General features: G+C 40.4%; 1 protein-coding gene across 2 annotated transcripts in view; it reads left to right on the top strand.

Annotated features, from left to right (window-relative positions):
• Positions 1–12924, top strand: part of ube3d (ubiquitin protein ligase E3D) — a 153037-nt gene extending 140113 nt beyond the window's left edge. For both annotated transcript variants that reach the window (XM_060856830.1, XM_060856824.1), the window contains one exon: positions 12012–12924. In XM_060856830.1, coding sequence (XP_060712813.1) covers positions 12012–12035 — 24 coding nt within the window. In that variant the 3' untranslated portion in view covers positions 12036–12924. The remainder of the gene's footprint in view (positions 1–12011) is intronic.
• The last annotated feature ends 5052 nt before the right edge of the window (positions 12925–17976 follow it).

Raw genomic sequence — 17976 nt, 5'->3', positions numbered from 1 at the left:
ATCTCACCTCTAAGCTTCTGTGAAATTATTGCTGGGACGAACTCAGCATGCTGCTTTGCATTAGAAACAGAGCATCCAGGGCATTTGAGCTCCAGTCTGTTTTCAGATGTTATTAAATTTTGCTGCCACTTTGCTGTAAAGTTGAGAAAGAGGTTTTCATAACAATTTCTGAGGGACTTCTTGAAACTGCACAATTTATCAAATGTTTTCTCACCAGTGAAACGGAGAGATCAGATTTTAATGAAATAGCCACTAACATTAAACCAAATGTTCCGACTCATTAATCAAGCAACTTAAAACAATTGAACAGATGTCCATTGGCTCATTAATTGCAGGGATAAGATAACTTTATAGTAAGTACAGTATTGTTAATAGTTTGACATTTGTGTATTTGTGAAAACAATATTTTTGAATGGAAATAATCACAGCTGTATTGTGCTTTTCTGTAGATAAGCAAATGCTTTGGATCTGCTCAATTCAGGCTCCTTTCACAACAACAAAATAATGAAAAGACGTTCTGCTTTTTGTGCCCCATGGTGTATAATTTGTCGGAGCATGGATTTCCTTCATGATTAAATAAACTGAGAAATAGTGATGCCAGTGCCAGTGTTGCATCCCTCTTCGGAATTAAGGCAAGAATTGAGAGGGATTCTGTTAAACGTATGTGAATTAAAAATATTAAGGCAGTAAGAGATTAAGGGGGAGAGGTGGTATGGGTAGGGAGTAGTTAGCTCAGTTGGCTGGATGGCTGATTTGCAATCCAGAGTGATGTCAATACTTTGGATTCCATTCCTGCTGCAGCTGAGGTTCCATGAAGGCTTGTCTTTCTCGACCCCTCCCCTCCCCTGAGGTGTGGTGACCCTCAAGTTAAAACCAACAGTCGTCTCTCTGTGATGAGATAGCAGTCCTATGGTCTGGTCAGGCTATGGTGACTTTACCTTTACTTTAATGAAATCTGATCATGAGGAGCTTGGCTTTATTGATGACTCCCTTGCCAGAGGCCATGAGAAAATGCTGTTTTTGCTAAATAGTTGGAAAACTAAGATCCTGGGTTCCAGTTGGCTTCCACAGCACAAAAACCTCTTCCCATCGATTAAAATCAATGGCATAATCCTGGAACACGTGAATGATTTTCTGTATCATGGGAGTGACAAAATTTATCATTACCTCCAGTGTGCCAACCCAACTTTTGGTCAATTAAGGAAAAGAGGGCCAAGATCACAAATCCAAGACTAATGTGATGGTCTACTGGGCAGCAGCGGTCCCTCTGCTCTTGTATGTTTCTGAGAGTTGGACTAAAGCAGTAGGCACCTCAGCGTGCTGGAGAAGTGCCATCAGTGATACCTTTGCAAGAAAAATGGTCCAAAAGTGGAGTCGTCTACCAACGTGAACAGCATTGAGGTGTTAACTATTCAAAACCAACTCCACTATGTGACATGTCATTTGTACGCCTGACACCAGACTCCAGTAAATGCTTTACTGAGACCTCGGTTGTGACAGGATCTCTCTGGAGAACAACGGGAATGCTTTAGGGATGTCCCCAAATTGTACCTGAAAGAATCAAATATTCCTACTGACTCATGGGCGCTCCTGGCTTGTGACAGACCAATTTGGAGAATTGTTATTGAGAAAACCATTGTACATATTGAAAGATATTATTGTGGAAACTCGGAGGCAAAGTCAAGGTATTAGAGAAAACCCACTAACAAACCATCATCTGACCCTTCAACCACCATCTGCCCCGCTGATACCAGAGTCTGGAGATTGAACGTAGGTTCTGAGCTGGCTGATAAGATCAATCAAACCTGAATGGAAGTATTTTATCCTGAATCCTGAGGCATGTCTTAAGAAGAACAGGAATATTAAGAATAGGGTCAAACCATTCAACCTTTGAAGCTCATTCAGGCATTTCACTAAATCATGGTGGATATATGCCTTTCTGTTCCATTTACCTAACCTTGTTTCATCTTTCTTAATATCCTTAACTAAAACTATCTATCCCCACCTTACAAGTACTTATTTTGTATCTGTGATGTATACAAAGCTGTAAAGAGCAAGATATAAAGTCACATTATATTGTTTGTGTTACAGACACAATGATTTCTTTATGAATGTTTGATATGATAGACTGAAGTATCCTGGCCCTTTTAAATTATCAAAGTGATGCTTTGTTTGAATTTTACTAATTAAGGCTGGTTTAATGGATGTTGTAGGTAATCCATGGATTATTTAAAAAGGTCTGTTACTTAAATTGAGTTAAACGTGATGAAAGTTCTGATTCACATTATAGTCAATAACATTGCCTTTTGTTGATCTCAAAGAGATAAAACATACTTGTCTATTAACAGTTGTCAAAATTATTAAACAAACTCTAGTTTTATGAAGGTAGGTTACTGAGCATTTGTACTTTGACCAATTTCATCAGGAGCTGCAAATTTTGTTAATGTTCATATTCATATATGACAACCATTTTTAAGCAATCCCATTTTAATCAGATAATGGCACCAGTTAAAATGATGCTTTGCTATCTTCATGTTGTAACTTGAGTGCAGGAACTAATCATATCTGATATATTATATATGAAAAGATTTTTGAATAACGGCCATAAATCATTGAAGTACGTCATCTAAATGTCTTTGTGTAGTACTGAGAGAAAATGAGAGAAATAAGAATTGCACTATTGGACTAGTCCAATGTTCATTTAACCCTCAGGGATGATTATTTACAGTAAGGTGGCCTAATTACTTACTCTTCAAGCAGGAAGACCTCTATTTGTGCTGAGGGAAGTTTCATACCTTTTTTTTCCCCAAAACTCCAATCCAATGGTGTCTCACTGTTGGTGCTAATCATAAAGTGGTTTGGCCTGTCAGCAGGTCACTGTATCCAAGTCAATAGGATGAGCAAACCTTCTTCATCAAATGGCAAGATAAGGGATGCAGTTTGAAAAGATTTTGGTTTCCTCTTCACAAGGCATTCTCCAAGATTCCGGACCTTATTTGGAACAATCAAAGAATGGCCTACCAAAGGGGAATACTCTTTCACAAAACTATGCTTATAGCAAAGCAAGCAATAACGCATTAGAGTGACTACAGCAGAATGTTCATTTCATCGTCCAATTAAGATGTCATATTTTCAGAAAAGCTGAGTGAAATAATTTTGAACGATATATTCCTACTCTATAGAACAGCTACATTCATTATGATTTTGGGTGATTGAGAGTATAAGAGGTTGGAAGCTCATATTAGGATTAAATAGGATACTAACGTTGGGAAGCATTCAGCCTAAGATTGGAGGGGGATGGAATCAGTGCTAGGAAATATCAGTTTGTGCATGGTACCTCAAGTTTGACCTATTTAGTCTCAAATCAGCACCTTCTCTGCCCACAGTGCCACTCTGCACAGGTGGCATGCTTTGTCATTCACAGTTCTACCTTTCCCTGGATGAACTTATTACATTTTCTCAAGACACAGCTAGCCATCCAACAGATTCTAATTTCCTAAGGAGGCTCCATGTCCTGGTAAATCAGGAAAAGTTACTGTAGAATCTGCCCTTAATTTTCACCGCACTTATAAATAACCTTAGGCATTGTATGGTAATGTGAAGTACCATATTTATGATCTGAAGTGAGTTTCTGCTTTTTTTTCATTCAGTACAGTAAAAATGAAAACTGTGTATTTTGGAGGATGCTAGAATCAACTTTAGAAGTCAGTAACAGTATAATCACAGCTAAATTCAGTACCATCAGCAGAACTTAATAACATTGTGTGCATTGGCATTTTAATTACCAGTAAGACAAAAAGATTTGTTGGTAAGTTACATTCAGATACTATATTTCCTTTGGGTATAAGCTCATTTACTTGTAACTGAAAAAAGCAGCAGCAGCCATTTCACTCCACGTTTGTTGTTTTAATAGGTCACAGCTCCTACATAAGTCGGATTCACAACTGTTCTGCAGGTTAATAACTTTGGCTTGTTCTGGGCATATTGCAGCTCTACTGTTTGAATAATTTATTTTGTCAGAAAAGTGTTTAGAATATATATTGAGACAAATATGAATTGAGAGTGTAGACTATATGTAATAGTACAGTATAAAAGCTGCTATAGTAGCTATCTTGACTATCCCTATGGAGTGGCAATAAATGAGAAAAGGAAGCCATTAGTCAATGTTCACACTGTTAATAAAAGCAAAATACTGCAGAGATCTAGCAGCATCTGTGGAGAGAGAGACTTGAAATGGTAACTCTGAACCGGACTTTATGTTTTGTTGGCTAAATCTGACTTGCATTGAATTTTTTCGAAGGGTTTTCAACCTGAGGCCTCATGGGTTTACTCACTGTACTTTGCCAAGTTTACCATATTTATAACCAACTACACCTCATGGCGTGTCTCATGTCCACCCCACCTTACCGGGAGTCATTCCCAGAACAACTCAGCATTCAGTCTATATCGTCCAAGACCAGCACTCAGTATGCCTATACCATCTTTGAAAAATTGACGTGCCTAAGGCCAAATGTTAGCAATCTGCCATTGTCTCTCACTAGCAATGTCACGTTGAGCAAAATCACACTGCCCACTTCACAGGCTAACACTGCCTCACACATACAGTCCTTTTCCTTCCCATGGTTGCTTTTTAGCCACCAGGCCACATTCTTTACCTGTCCATTCTGTCAGAACACCCTCTAGGCCAGTGCTACTCAGTCCACAATGCCGCAGTCGACCCACGTCTAGTCATTGTCCAGTTGGGGAACATCACGTACAGGCAAGTAATTGGATACATACAAATTTGAATTTCTATTTACACAAAATGAAAGGGAATACAATAACCAAAAGCAATAGAGGCTACAAATTGGATTTCAGCATCATGACTGCTGATTAATTGACAATCCATGATTGTCTACTGTACCCAGCTCTATCCTATTGGAAGTGGGTGTCTCTCTGGCCTGTAATGCTGATGTAGCTGAGCTCTGTCATGGACAATGACAGCTTCCTCCTCCTCAGTGTCTTGGGACACGGAATACTGCTCATATTTTCAAAGTTCCTCAACATCTGCCTCATCGCCATGCTGCCTGCTTCAGTTGTGCAGAACATAGCACACCAGAATGATTGCACACTCAATTTAGACTGTATTGGAGGGCACACCTCCCAGACTGGTCCATGCAGCAGAACCTCGTATTCAACAGCCTTTTACTGTGCTCCATGACGGCCCAGGTTGAAACATAGTTGTCATTGTATGCACCCCACATTGATCAAGCGTTGTGCAATGGTAACATGAGCCATGGTCACATTGTGGAGCGCTTGTCCCCCAGTAACCAGCCTTGTAAGGTACCTGGACTCTCAAATGCTCCAGATACAAGACAGTGCTCCAAGATGTAGGAATCCTGGCAGCTGTTAGGGTATTGGGCACACACCTCCAAGAAATGGCAACGTAAATAAACATTATTGGAAGGGAACCCCTTTTAATGAATTCCACAGCACCCTCTCTGTGTCACTTGTGTACAGTCAATGGCACCTTGCACTATTGCCCTGAATCCTATTGCCCTGGGCTGCTATACTGACCCTCGTCACGGGGAATGAAATTAACTGGTGTGTTCTTTCACAAATGTTATTAATCACTGCCATCAGTACAGACCATTGAAACATTTACATGATAGATGAATAGGTGTTGTGCACACTTAGACACTGATCAAATTGTGGTTCCCATTTAACCAACATTGGGCTTTTGTAGCATCATTATTGCTCACTTCCTCCTTATTAAGATGCCGGGTTCAATTTACAAGCAGCAGTAACATTTTGCAAATTGCCTTTGACCAGCATCCGACTGCTAAGCATCCTTACCCTGCTGTACAGTACTGTAAATGGGCAATGAATTGATTGCAAATTCAATGTAACAGTGTTCAGCAAAGCCAGTACAGGATCCTCTCGAATTCTCCTGAAAGATAGATGACAGACTTCCAGGACAAAACTTGCCCCAGATCTCTGACCAACTGAACCTGTAGGAAGACTTGTCCCCACCAGTTTCTAATGTAGCCATTTGGTTGAAAGAATGTGCAGTGTGTTTGCTACACAGGCAGCTGGCATGTTCTGTAAGTGCTAAATGCCATACAGCAGAAATCCCCTTGCCCCCGCCAAAAAAAAACTGGTGAACAATGAACATTGTTAACGTTTGATCAATATCCTTCCTTCCTCCTCTGGTTCTCAGTAGTATGCTTTGAGTAATAATGAAACATGCTGTGAAGGAACAAACTTTAATGTTACAGCGAGGTAATTGATCAGTACAAAACGGTAGCTTCAGGCTTCATTTTCTATTCAGCTCTCAGAAACTGTGGAAAACCATTCTCCTAGATATGCCTTAAATTCAAAAATGTCCTCTGTAAGTAGGAGCTCATGATTTATGTCGTTGCAGTTCCTCTCAGGAACTGCTCAATTGTGTAAACAGTCATGATTGTTTACTTTCAATGAACTAAAATTCATAATCTATCAAATCTCCGATTCTTTCAAGAACAGTTATTGACAGATTACTTACTTAAACATCCACGCTGTGCCGTGGTTAATTGGTCAGCTCATTGAATGTTTATTTTACTAGTGACTAACATGCCATCAATCATGATGAATGGTGTCCTGGTCACTTTCATTGCACAGATATTTTTGGTGGATAATCAGACATTTGAGCAAAAAAAGATACATTTTGTTTCTCATTAGCATACCAGTGTTCTTCCATTTAACCTTGGAGAGCCTATTGCTGTAACAGCAGTCATTGTTTGATAACTCTTCAACCTGCCCAACAAATATTTACATCATGTGAATCCTGGTAATAATCACCTTGGAAAGAAGAAACACCTTCAATTTGAATAGAAGAACCATTGTGTTTCATCACTACTCGGAGGGGTAATTGAAATTGAACTGGACCAATAGTACAAACAGAGGCTGGCTGCACTGTTGCGATGAATCACTTGTTGACCCCTTGGAGCCTCTGGCATTGTCTGTGAAGTCAGAACCTGGAGTGTGTTGCAATACTTGTTCACAGAATGCACTATACTTTCTTTGACAAGTTTCCTGTGACTCCAACAGCTAAATAGGAAAGAATGCAGGAGTAATCTGTCACCTACTTAATGGAGTTCTTTGAGGAAGTGACCAAAGTTGATAGATGAAGGAAGGACTGTTGATGTCATATACATGGACTTTAGTAAGGTGTTTGATAAGGGTCCCCATGGTAGACTAATGGAGAAAGTGAAGTCACATGGTGTGCAGGGTGTTCTAGCTAGGTTGATAAAGAACTGGTTGAGCAACAGGAGGCAGAGAGTAGTAGTTGAAGGGAGTTTCTCGAAATGGAGAAAGGTGACCAGTGGTGTTCCACATGGGTCAGTGTTGGGGCCGCTGTTGTTTGTAATATACATAAATGATCTGGAAGAGGGCACTGTTGGTATGATCAACCAGTTTGCAGATGACACGAAGATTGGTGGACTAGCAGAAAGCATAAGGGACTGTCAGAGAATACAGGAGAACATAGATAGACTGGAGAGTTGGGCAGAAAAGGGACAGATGGTTTTCAATCCAGACAAATGTGAGGTGATGCATTTAGGCAAGACTAATTCTAGAGCCAATTATACAATGAACAGAAGAGCCTTGGGAAAGGTTGATGGACAGAGTGATCTGGGAGTGCAGGTCCATTGTACCCTGAAGGTTGCTGCACAGGTGGATAGAGTGGTCAAGAAGGCATATAGTATGCTTGCCTTCATTGGACGGGGTATTGAGTATAAGATATGGCAAGCCATGTTAAAATTGTATAAGATATTGGTTTGGCCGCATTTAGAATACTGTGTACAGTTCTGGTCACCACATTACCAAAAGGACGTGGACGCTTTGGAAAGGGTGCAGAGAAGGTTTACGAGGATGTTGCCTGGTATGGAAGGTGCTAGCTATGAAGAGAGGTTGAGTAGGTTAGGTTTATTTTCATTAGAAAAAAGGAGATTGAGGGGGGACCTGATTGAGGTTTACAAAATCATGAAGGGTATAGATAGGGTGGATAGAGAAAAGCTTTTTTCCAGGGTGAAGGATTCAATAACGAGAGGTCATGCTTTCAAGGTGAGAGGTGGAAAGTTTAAGGGGGATACACGCGGTAAGTACTTCACACAGAGGGTGGTGGGTGTTTGGAACGTGTTACCAGCAGAGGTGGTAGAGGCAGGCACTGTAGATTCATTTAAGATGTGTCTGGATAGATGCATGAGTAGGTGGGGAGCAGAGGGATACAGATGCTGAGGAATTGATCGACAGGTTTAGACAGTACATTTGGATCGGCTCAGGCTTGGAGGGCCAAAGGACCTGTTCCTGGGCTGTAAATTTTCTTTGTTTTTGTTCTTTGTTCAAGTTGAAAGAACCTTGTCCAGATATATTAGTGTTACTTATGAACTCCATTGAATCGATATTTCCCTCCTAGTCTCCCACATTGGTGACTTGAAAGGACATCATGGTTGCTTCGTTACTCTGGGCTTGTAGTCTCTACCACACACTAACACCAGTGTGCAAGGAGAATGCGCACTGCTCCAGATTAGATAAGATAGCTTGTAAGTCACAAGATTGATGCATAGCCAGAAAACTCTTAACACAGTTTAATTCATCTTTTGAAAAAGATCCATTAGTTACCCCATTGTGGTATCAACTGCTTCTCAAATGAATCAAGATTTTACACCTTTACCACTGTATTAGAATAGCCATTTCCATGTTCCATATGTTCTATGAGGAAGTTTACTAACATCAATCTGAAATTTGCCTTTTGTTATTTTGAACTTATGCCCTTTTAGTTTAAACTGTTTAAATTAGAAGGATAATGTTCTGTTTACCTTTTCTTATACCACATAGCACAGTATGTACCTTTGACCATGCACTCCACAGTGCATAAAGCTGGTATAGCATTAACAGTGTGTTTGATATCTAGCAAGACCTCCCAAGTATTCATTGACCCTTTCAAATGAAATCCAGAATCTCTCAATGTGACAAATGTCAGCTTTCCAGTACGTGAGAATGGATGCTGTTTGTCAATCCTGGTTTGTTTTGCACACGAGGATATACATTGCATTTATGTAAAAGGTGTTCATTTTATTTTGGTTGTGGGTATTTCAGGAGGTCATAAAGTTCATGTGCTTGAGATGATTTAGTGATTAGTCATGATGTGGAGGAGCCAGCGTTGGATTGGGGTGGAAAAATTTAAAAATCACGAAACACCAGGTTATAGGCCAACAAGTTTATTTGGGAGCACTAGCTTTCGAAGCACTGCTCCTTCATCAGGTACTTGATGACCGAGTAGCCCTCTGAAAGCTAGTGCTTTCAAATAAACCTGTTGGACTATAACCAGGTATTGTGTGATTTTTAACTTAGTGATTATTGTTACACTAATTTTCACTGTTGACTCTGTTACTACTTTCTTCCCCAAATGACCATGCTTCAGGTGAGAGCTTGAATAGAGACTGTTAGCTATTTGATATATAAAAGCATCAAAGTTATTTTTCCCAGCTCATCGTTCTACACACATGCATTTTCCAGTACAGGTCACCGCCTACTCAGTGGTGGAAGGATCTTGGGTGATGCATAACGTCAATAATAGCTATTCCATCACAAATCGAAAATCTTGTGACTTGCAAGCTATCTTATCTGATCTGGAGATATTTTGGGTCAGGCTGTTATACCTTGGTCTGTTCTAGGTGTTTCACAAAAGGAGGTCAAAGTTCCCTGCCATTACCTGAAGGCCATGGCTCCTTGACTCTGCAAGACCAGTGTATGTTCTGAGATGATGAAGAGCATTATTTCTGCAATAGCTATGAAGTGCCCATTTACTGTAATTTGTTTTGCATTATAAAAGCACCTTTCTTTGGTTTATGTATATTTAAATATGCTTGGGGGACTTGTGGAGATTCATGCAGCAGAATAATATGCATCATATTAGTATTGTAAATCTTTCCACTAGTAAGACTTTTCAAGAAGACGTCTTTAATACATTGAATTCAGTACATGGATGCTATTGCAAGTGCACTAAAAACTGCTTAAGCTATGATGTGATTATAAAAGTGTTCACATTTACTTGCAGTACATGTTATTTCTCTAGTTACTGGTGTAATCGTTGATTTTGATGACAAAGGTGACCTGTATTTGTCATATAATGGCACTGTGACAAATAGCTGCTGTTTTATTGCAAGAATATGTAATTAAATGCCGTCAGTTTGCTTGCAGTTACAGACTTTGACTTCTGGATGGGGCTGTGGTGTGGATTTGTCAGCATTCTCAATTCCGCTGCCATTTTGTTTTGTTTTCCAGACTTGCAAAATTTCATCTTGAAACCTCTTACTGGTGCTTTCTTGCTTTTTAAAAATAATCAGAACAGCTGATTTGAAAATGTTTTAATTTTGTATTACATCTCTCTCACACGGGCATGAACCTTCCCTTGTGGAAGTTTCCTTGAACCTAGCTCTAACCATGAAAAAAAACCTCTGCTTTCATCAGTTGTTGTCAGTTCTTTGAGGAGTGGGAGCTGCTGCTGGAGTTTTCCTCAAGGCTGCAGGAGGTATTTTTACAGCTGGCAGGCTCCAACAGGGCCAGGGGGCTGAGTTTGTGAAGTTTAGGTTAGATTCCCTACAGTGTGGAAACAGGGCCTTCAGCCCAACAAGTCCACACTGACCCTCCGAAGAGTAACCCACCCAGACCCAGATTAATGCCCCTAACACTACGGCTGCAAATGTGTTGCTGGTTAAAGCACAGCAGGTTAGGCAGCATCCAAGGAACAGGAAATTCGACGTTTCGGGCCAGAGCCCTTCATCAGGCTCAAGGAATGAATCCTGATGAAGGGCTCTGGCCCGAAACGTCAAATTTCCTGTTCCTTGGATGCTGCCTAACCTGCTGTGCTTTAACCAGCAACACATTTTCAGCTCTGATCTCAGACCTCACTTTTTACCCTAACACTACAGGGCAATTTATCATGGCCAATTCACCCACCTGCACATCATTGTGACTGTGGGAGGAAACCGGAGCACCCGGAGGAAACCCATGCAGACACGGGAGAATATGTAAACTCCACACAGACAGTTGCTCAAGGCTGGAATCGAACCTGGGACCCTGGTGCTGTGAGGCTGCAGCACTAACCACTGAGCCACCGTGCCGCCCTAAAGTTCTGGCGGGTTGATAGGTGAATGTCAGGGTAGAGTTTGAATGGAATGGGTGACACGTTAAGGAGAGAGCCCTATGCTTACCCCCATTAGCCCAAGCAAGGAAAACCTTCCAAGGTGGCCGCCTGCTGTGGGGCCTCATTGCAGCCAATTTAATCCTGGCAGGAGAATGTAGCCCTTGAGTCAACATTGATTACTCTCTTAAGGATTTCAAGAGGCTCCACCCTTTCACCCTCCTCCCCCCCGCGCATCCTCCCTCCCCCTCAAACTTGCCACCAACCCCTCCTTCTCCCTCTCACTCCATCCTCCCCCTCCCCCTCCTCCCCCTTACCCCATCCTTCTCTCCCCATCTCATCCTCCCCCTCACACCCCTTCTCCCTCCAGCCCATCCTCCCCCTCACCCCCTTCTCCCCCCACCCTATCCTTCTCTTCCCAACCCATCCTCCCCCCTCACCCCCATTCTCCCTCCATTCCACCCCCCAACACCATCCCTCTACCCTCCCACACCATCCTTCTACCCCCACACGATCCCTCTACCCTCCCACACCATCCCTCTCCCCCCACACCATCCTTCTCCCCCCCCACAACATCCCTCTCTTCCCCCCCACACCATCCCTCTGCTCCCCCACACCATCCCTCTACCCCCCAACACCATCCCTCTACCCCCCAACACCATCCTTCTTCCCCCACCACCATCCTTTCCCCCTGCCCACCATCCTCTCCTCCTCCCCACACCTCCTTAAAACTGGACAGTAGAAGAATATATAATACAATCTGTGTTTGTCATCTTACTTAAGCTGTTTAGATCTGTAGATATGAAAATGCTTCATGTGCTTAATATTTTCTCTCCTCCTCTTGCAGGTGGCATTTTTGAAACTGGATTGATCGTAGTCGTTACCAGTTTGGAGGAGCCCTTGCATTAGGAAAAATAACAGCCTTTCCAAACTGTGAAATAATTAGAGAATGATGAAGATCGGTTTACAAAGTACTGTTTATTAAAACGTGAATGTCGTACAACATGTCGTTTAATCATCCTTCATGAGGGAAATATAATGTCAGCAGGCAGTGCCCCTTCAGGATAAAATATAGCTTCCAGTTTTTTTTACCAAGGTGATCAACAGTCCCTAAATCACTTACCAGAATAAATCTCTGAATCCCACTGAAACTAGTAAAGTTTAGTTAGGAATACTTCTCTGAAACATTTACATGATATCAAAATCACTGCAAAACTGCATATTGTAATATGATTAAGTTGAATCAGTAATCCATTTAAGTGAAGTATCATCAGCTGTGACCTTTCAAAAATATTTCTTATCCTCCTGGGAAATAATTTGCATTTATATATCACCTGAAACGCAATAAAGCATGTCAAGGTGCCTTGCAGGAGCATTGTAGAGGAAATTGTGACTTTGATTCACAGAATGGGTTCTTTTGGTAGATATCCAAAATCTTTCTCATAAAGGTAGGCTTTAAGGAACAGGTTAAATAGGAGAATAGGGAGCAGGATATATTTGTTAAAAATTCTAGAGTGTAGGACATATTAAACATTCATTTTATGATACATTACAATTTAATTACAGCAAACTTTGCTTTAACCAGTACACTTTGAGCTGACATTCTTGATAAAACAGGCTCACTGAATGTCCACTTTATAGAACAGATGTCTTTTATTCAGAGGTTGATAAACTTAATGGAGTTATCTTACAATATGAACTAGCAATGGAATAAGTTTGATGCATAACAACCATTAGCACAAAACTATTGTTTAACATTACGGACTTAATAATTGAGATTATTAGCTAAAGGGAATTAATATTTCTTATTTGTGAGTATGTGAACAAAGATTTTAATGGTAGGTTTGTTCATACGGAAAATCTAAACATGGTTGTACATTGTGCATTATATACACTGCATGACTAATCTGTTTTTAGCTTAATCCTGCATCTGCAGTTTTTTTTTGCCTGTTTAGCTTAATCCTGGCCAAAGCCCCAGCCTGGGAAAGTGTTAAAGAAAGAAGTACCAAAGTGAGATGTTGTGAAAAGCAATGGTTAATAGTCTATTTGTCTTTTTATCCTCCTTGATTTTTAAAATTTAAATATTTCTGTTTATATGATGTGTTGCTGTCTGCAGTGAGGATTGGAAGATGGGATTGTGGATTTACAGCAGTAAATTATGGCTGTTTATCCTTCAGTTGTGATCTTTTACTTGTGCCAGTTAGTTCACCTCCCTTGCACTTGAGCCTTTATTAAAGGACTTATTTGGCCATCGACACAGCAAGAGATTGAGGCCCCTTGCAATTCACCATTTCAACTTCAAGACAAGTCTCTAATCATATCTTAGGCATAGAAGTAAACATTCTGTGCTCGTTTTCACGAAAAATAAAACGTAGTCTTTTTAACATATAATGTGTTTAATTTTCAATTTATAATAAATCAAACAATAATCAACAGAGCTTCTGATACATTACAGAATGCCCTATCCAACCATGGTGGGGAAAAGAAAATAAATGCCTATAGCCAATTTAGGGAAAGGGCTGAAAAATGTTCTCTAATTTTCTTAGATAATTATATACCCCAATTCTTAAAGTACATAGTATTTACCTAATAGTGCACAGTCTAAAACCCTCATTGCCTCCCCACATGTCAAAGTAGTCTTTTCCCAAAGTTCATCTTCTCCATAACCTTTAATGGTTACTGCTGTGCTGTATAAACAGATTTCAAGTCGCCTTGATCAAGTTTAATTGGATTTATTTCCACTGAATGCTCACTACTGCACTTGGCCAAGCCTCCAGTGTCTCCAAATTTGTACTTAATCTAAAATTTCCAAGAGTGTTTTATTTATTTGTACCAGCTGAAAAATTGTGAATGCTTTCAGATTCCATTAACGCTAACGACAGCGTCATTTATGGTAGACTTCGGTCCCGGTGCTGAACCCTTTTAAACTCTGGTCTTGACCTTGTGCAACTTAGGTCCACTTCACTTACTGATAACCCTCTGTGTAAAGATTGAAACCAGTTACCTCTCCAGACAGTAACTGACTACCAATCCCATAAAGTGCATTATTGGGAAAATTCACAGCACGTGATACTTCAATAAAGTTTTTCGGGAAATCAAAGTACTTTATGTAACAACTACAAGACAGCCATCCTACAGTGATTTGTAAATTCTCTGGTAGAATTCAGGTCAGTTAGTGAAGGGAGACTCCAATGAAAAATTGGTTTGTTTTACTTGCTCCTTAGAAAATGATAACAATTTAAATCATGCAGTTAAATATATTCTGTATTCTGCCAGTCGAACAAGAGCAGAATTGTGGCGTTAAAAATAATATGGATTTAGTTAGTCAACACTGAATGAAGTGAATATGCATGGAATTAGATGAATTTTCACCATAGACATGCCAAACCAGAACTGAGAGACCTGGGATTATATATGCACATTGAAAGTGACATTGAAAGTATTGAAGCATTCACGATCCTGGATTTTATGAACAGTACAAAGCAAAGAACTGAAGCTTTAGAAAATACTGTTTCAGCTTCAGTTGGAGTATTGCGTCCAATTCTTAGAATATTTTCGGAAGGACATGACGGCATTGCAGAAGGTTCTGGAAAGACTTCTAGGAATTGTTTGCAAAGACGAGAGACTTCATTTACAGAGATAGATCGATGCTGTTGGAACTGTTGACTTTTTAGAAATGTGGAGACAATATTTGACAGAATAATTGAAAAAGAAAGTGCCATCCTTATCTGGTCTGGCTGTCACGTGACTCCAGATCAGTGGCAATATAGTTGACTCTTAACTGCCCCCGGGCATTAACGGATAGGCAATAAATCCTAGCCTGGCCAGGAATACCGACATTCCATGAATGAATTTAAAAAATGCTAATAATACTGTATGATTTATTAACAACTCTTTCTATCTGTCTTGCCATACTTAATAAATTATGCAATTACACAGGTCTGGCTCTGCCTGAACACCTATTTTGAATAGTATCCTATATTTATACAGTCATTCCTTGTTCTATGTACCAAAGTGTACCACGTTACCCATCCACTCCATCAACAAGTCAATTTTTCAAAAAAAAATTAAAAAGCACTGTCCACCTCAAAAGAGATATTAGGGGCTTATACCCGACATCTCATCTCTCCTGCTCCTGACCATCTATAATTAATTTATGAGAGGTCCTTCAGGAATTAAAAAGTAACATGGACATAGGAAAACAATATACTTGGATTTTCAAAGGTATTTGATAAGGTGCTATGTCAAATGTCGCTGTACAAAATAAGAGCTCATGGTGTTGGGACTTACAAAGGATAGAAGATTAGTTGACTAACAGGAAACAGGGGAAAGAATAAATGGATCATTTATAGGTTGGCAAGCTATAACTAGGGAAATGTCACCGGGATCAGTGCAGGTACCTCCATTATTTATAGTCTGTACCTGTAATTGGATGAAGAAACCAAATATATACAAACTAAATTTATTGATGGGACAAAGAAAGGTAGGAAAGTAAATTGTTGGGTACTTGTAATGGCACATGCCTTGTAGTTTATGAACACCTCTAACTACTTACACTGCTACAATATCACAGAATTAACACATAGTATAGGTTCTGTGATTAATGTTACTGTACAATAGACGCACATAGCTGACTGACTGAACCCATTCAATTGACTGACTCCATGACTAAAGAAAAGGCAGATACATTTAGACCTGAATGTCATATTCTGTTAAGTCATGTCATCTTGATGGTGCAGGCCTTTCTGGTCAGCAATACTGCAACAAAGATGGCCCATTGATTTATCCAGAACCTTTAGACTTAACGGTGTGACACATTTGCAGCAATCTTCAGACAGAAGTTCCAAATGGATGATTCATCTCGGTCACCTCCAATGGTCCCCAGCATCACTGACATCAGTCTGCAGCCAATTTGATACACTTTATACGACATCAAGTAACAGTTGGAGACATTGAAAAAGCTATTGGGTCCTGACAACATTCCAGCAATAGTACTGAAGACTTGTGCTCTAGAATTTATCGTTTCCCTAGCCAAGGTCTTCCAGTACAGTTACAACACTGGAATCTATCTGACAATGTGTAAAATTGCCCAGGTGTGACCTGTACACAAAAAAGCAGGACAAATCCAATTCCTATCCCCTCAGTGTACTCCTGAACATCAATAAAGTAATGGAAGGTATCATTAACAGTGCCATCAAGCAGCACTTGCTCAGCAATAACCTGCTCGGTGATGCCTGGTTTGGATTCTGCCAGGGCCACTCAGCTCCTGACCTTGTTTCAGCCTTGGTTCAAACATGGACAAAAGAGCTGAATTCCAGAGGTGAGCTGAGAATGACAGCCCTTGATATCAAGGCTGCATTTGACTGACTGTGGCATCAAGGAGCTCTGGAAAGCTGGATTCAATGGATATTGGGGGCAAACTCTTCACTGCTTAGAATCATATTTGGCACAAAGCAAGCTGGTTGTGGTTATTGAAGGTCAGCCATCCCAGCTCCAGGTCATCACTGCAGGAGTTCCTTAGGGTAGTGTCGCAGACCCCAACCATATTCAGCTGCTTCATCAATGACCTCACCTTCTTCAGGAGTGGGAATGCTCACCAATTATTGTACAATGTTCAGCACCATTCACATCTCCTCAGATGCTTAAGGAGTTTGTGTTCAAATACAGCAAGATCTGGACAATATCTAGGCTTGGGCTGAAAAGCGACAGGTAATATTTGTGCCACAAATTACCATCACCAATATGAGACAATCTAATCACTGCCCCTTGAAATTCAATGGTGTTACCATCACTGAATTCCCCACTGTCAACATCCTGCGGCTCACAATTGACGAGCAACTCAACTGGACTTAGTGGATACAAGGGCAGGTCATACATATCATAATCACATGTCACATTGTGCACAGAAAATATGGGGTTAGAATCTGCTGTCAAAATAACAGAGAATTTGTTTTTATTTGTTCATGTAATGTGGGTGCCACTGGCTAAGCCAGTATTTATTGTCCAAGATGGGTTTTTGCAACAATCGATTGTAGTTGCACAGTTGCCATTAGACTAGCTTTTTACATTATAGTAAATTACAAGATAGGAGCAGGAGTAGTCCATTCGGCCCTTTGAGCATGCTGCACCATTCAAAATGATCATGACTGATCATCCAACTCTACCTTGTTCCCATTTTCTTCCCATACTCTTTTATCTCTTTAACCCACGTCCTCAGAGCATTAGACTGGAGTTCTGGACTATGATTATATCAACATTACCAATATGCCATAACCTCCCTTTGTACAATGGGCCTTTCATTTATTTATGTGCAAATGCTGCAGCAACTTCATGCAAGGGAAAAAAATGTGGTGTTATGTTTAAATGTCTAAAATTTACACTGTTCAGGTTACTGTTACCTTCACAAAAGCAGCATCCCTGTGTGGCTTGTGTTTTAATGTGATGCAAATCATGGATCTGATCACATGACTCTGATGTCAGTAAGAAAGAAAATGTCAGTCTAGAGTGAACACAGTGTACTGGAGAGCTGCATTTTATGGCCTACAATCTCATTGATCTGTGTAAAGTAAAGGAATGTCACAGCATGTAAGGAGTTGAAGAACTTCGTAACAATGAGCAAATAGCCTCATGAGAATTTAATCTGAAGAAATGCAGGGCCAATGAGAGTAATCATGAGCCCTGGTAATTCCTCTGTTTTGAACCCCTATCCTGCCTCTCCTTTTAACCCTTCTCAGCCTCAGTCAAGTGCTTTTGTGATTTACTTTGGGTCCTATTGCATAGAATACTGCAGCATGGAACAAGGTCATTCAACT

Source organism: Hemiscyllium ocellatum, chromosome 3, assembly GCF_020745735.1.
Source record: "Hemiscyllium ocellatum isolate sHemOce1 chromosome 3, sHemOce1.pat.X.cur, whole genome shotgun sequence".
NCBI classification, from domain to species: Eukaryota; Metazoa; Chordata; class Chondrichthyes; order Orectolobiformes; family Hemiscylliidae; genus Hemiscyllium; species Hemiscyllium ocellatum.
This window is presented reverse-complemented; position numbering and strand designations above follow the sequence as displayed.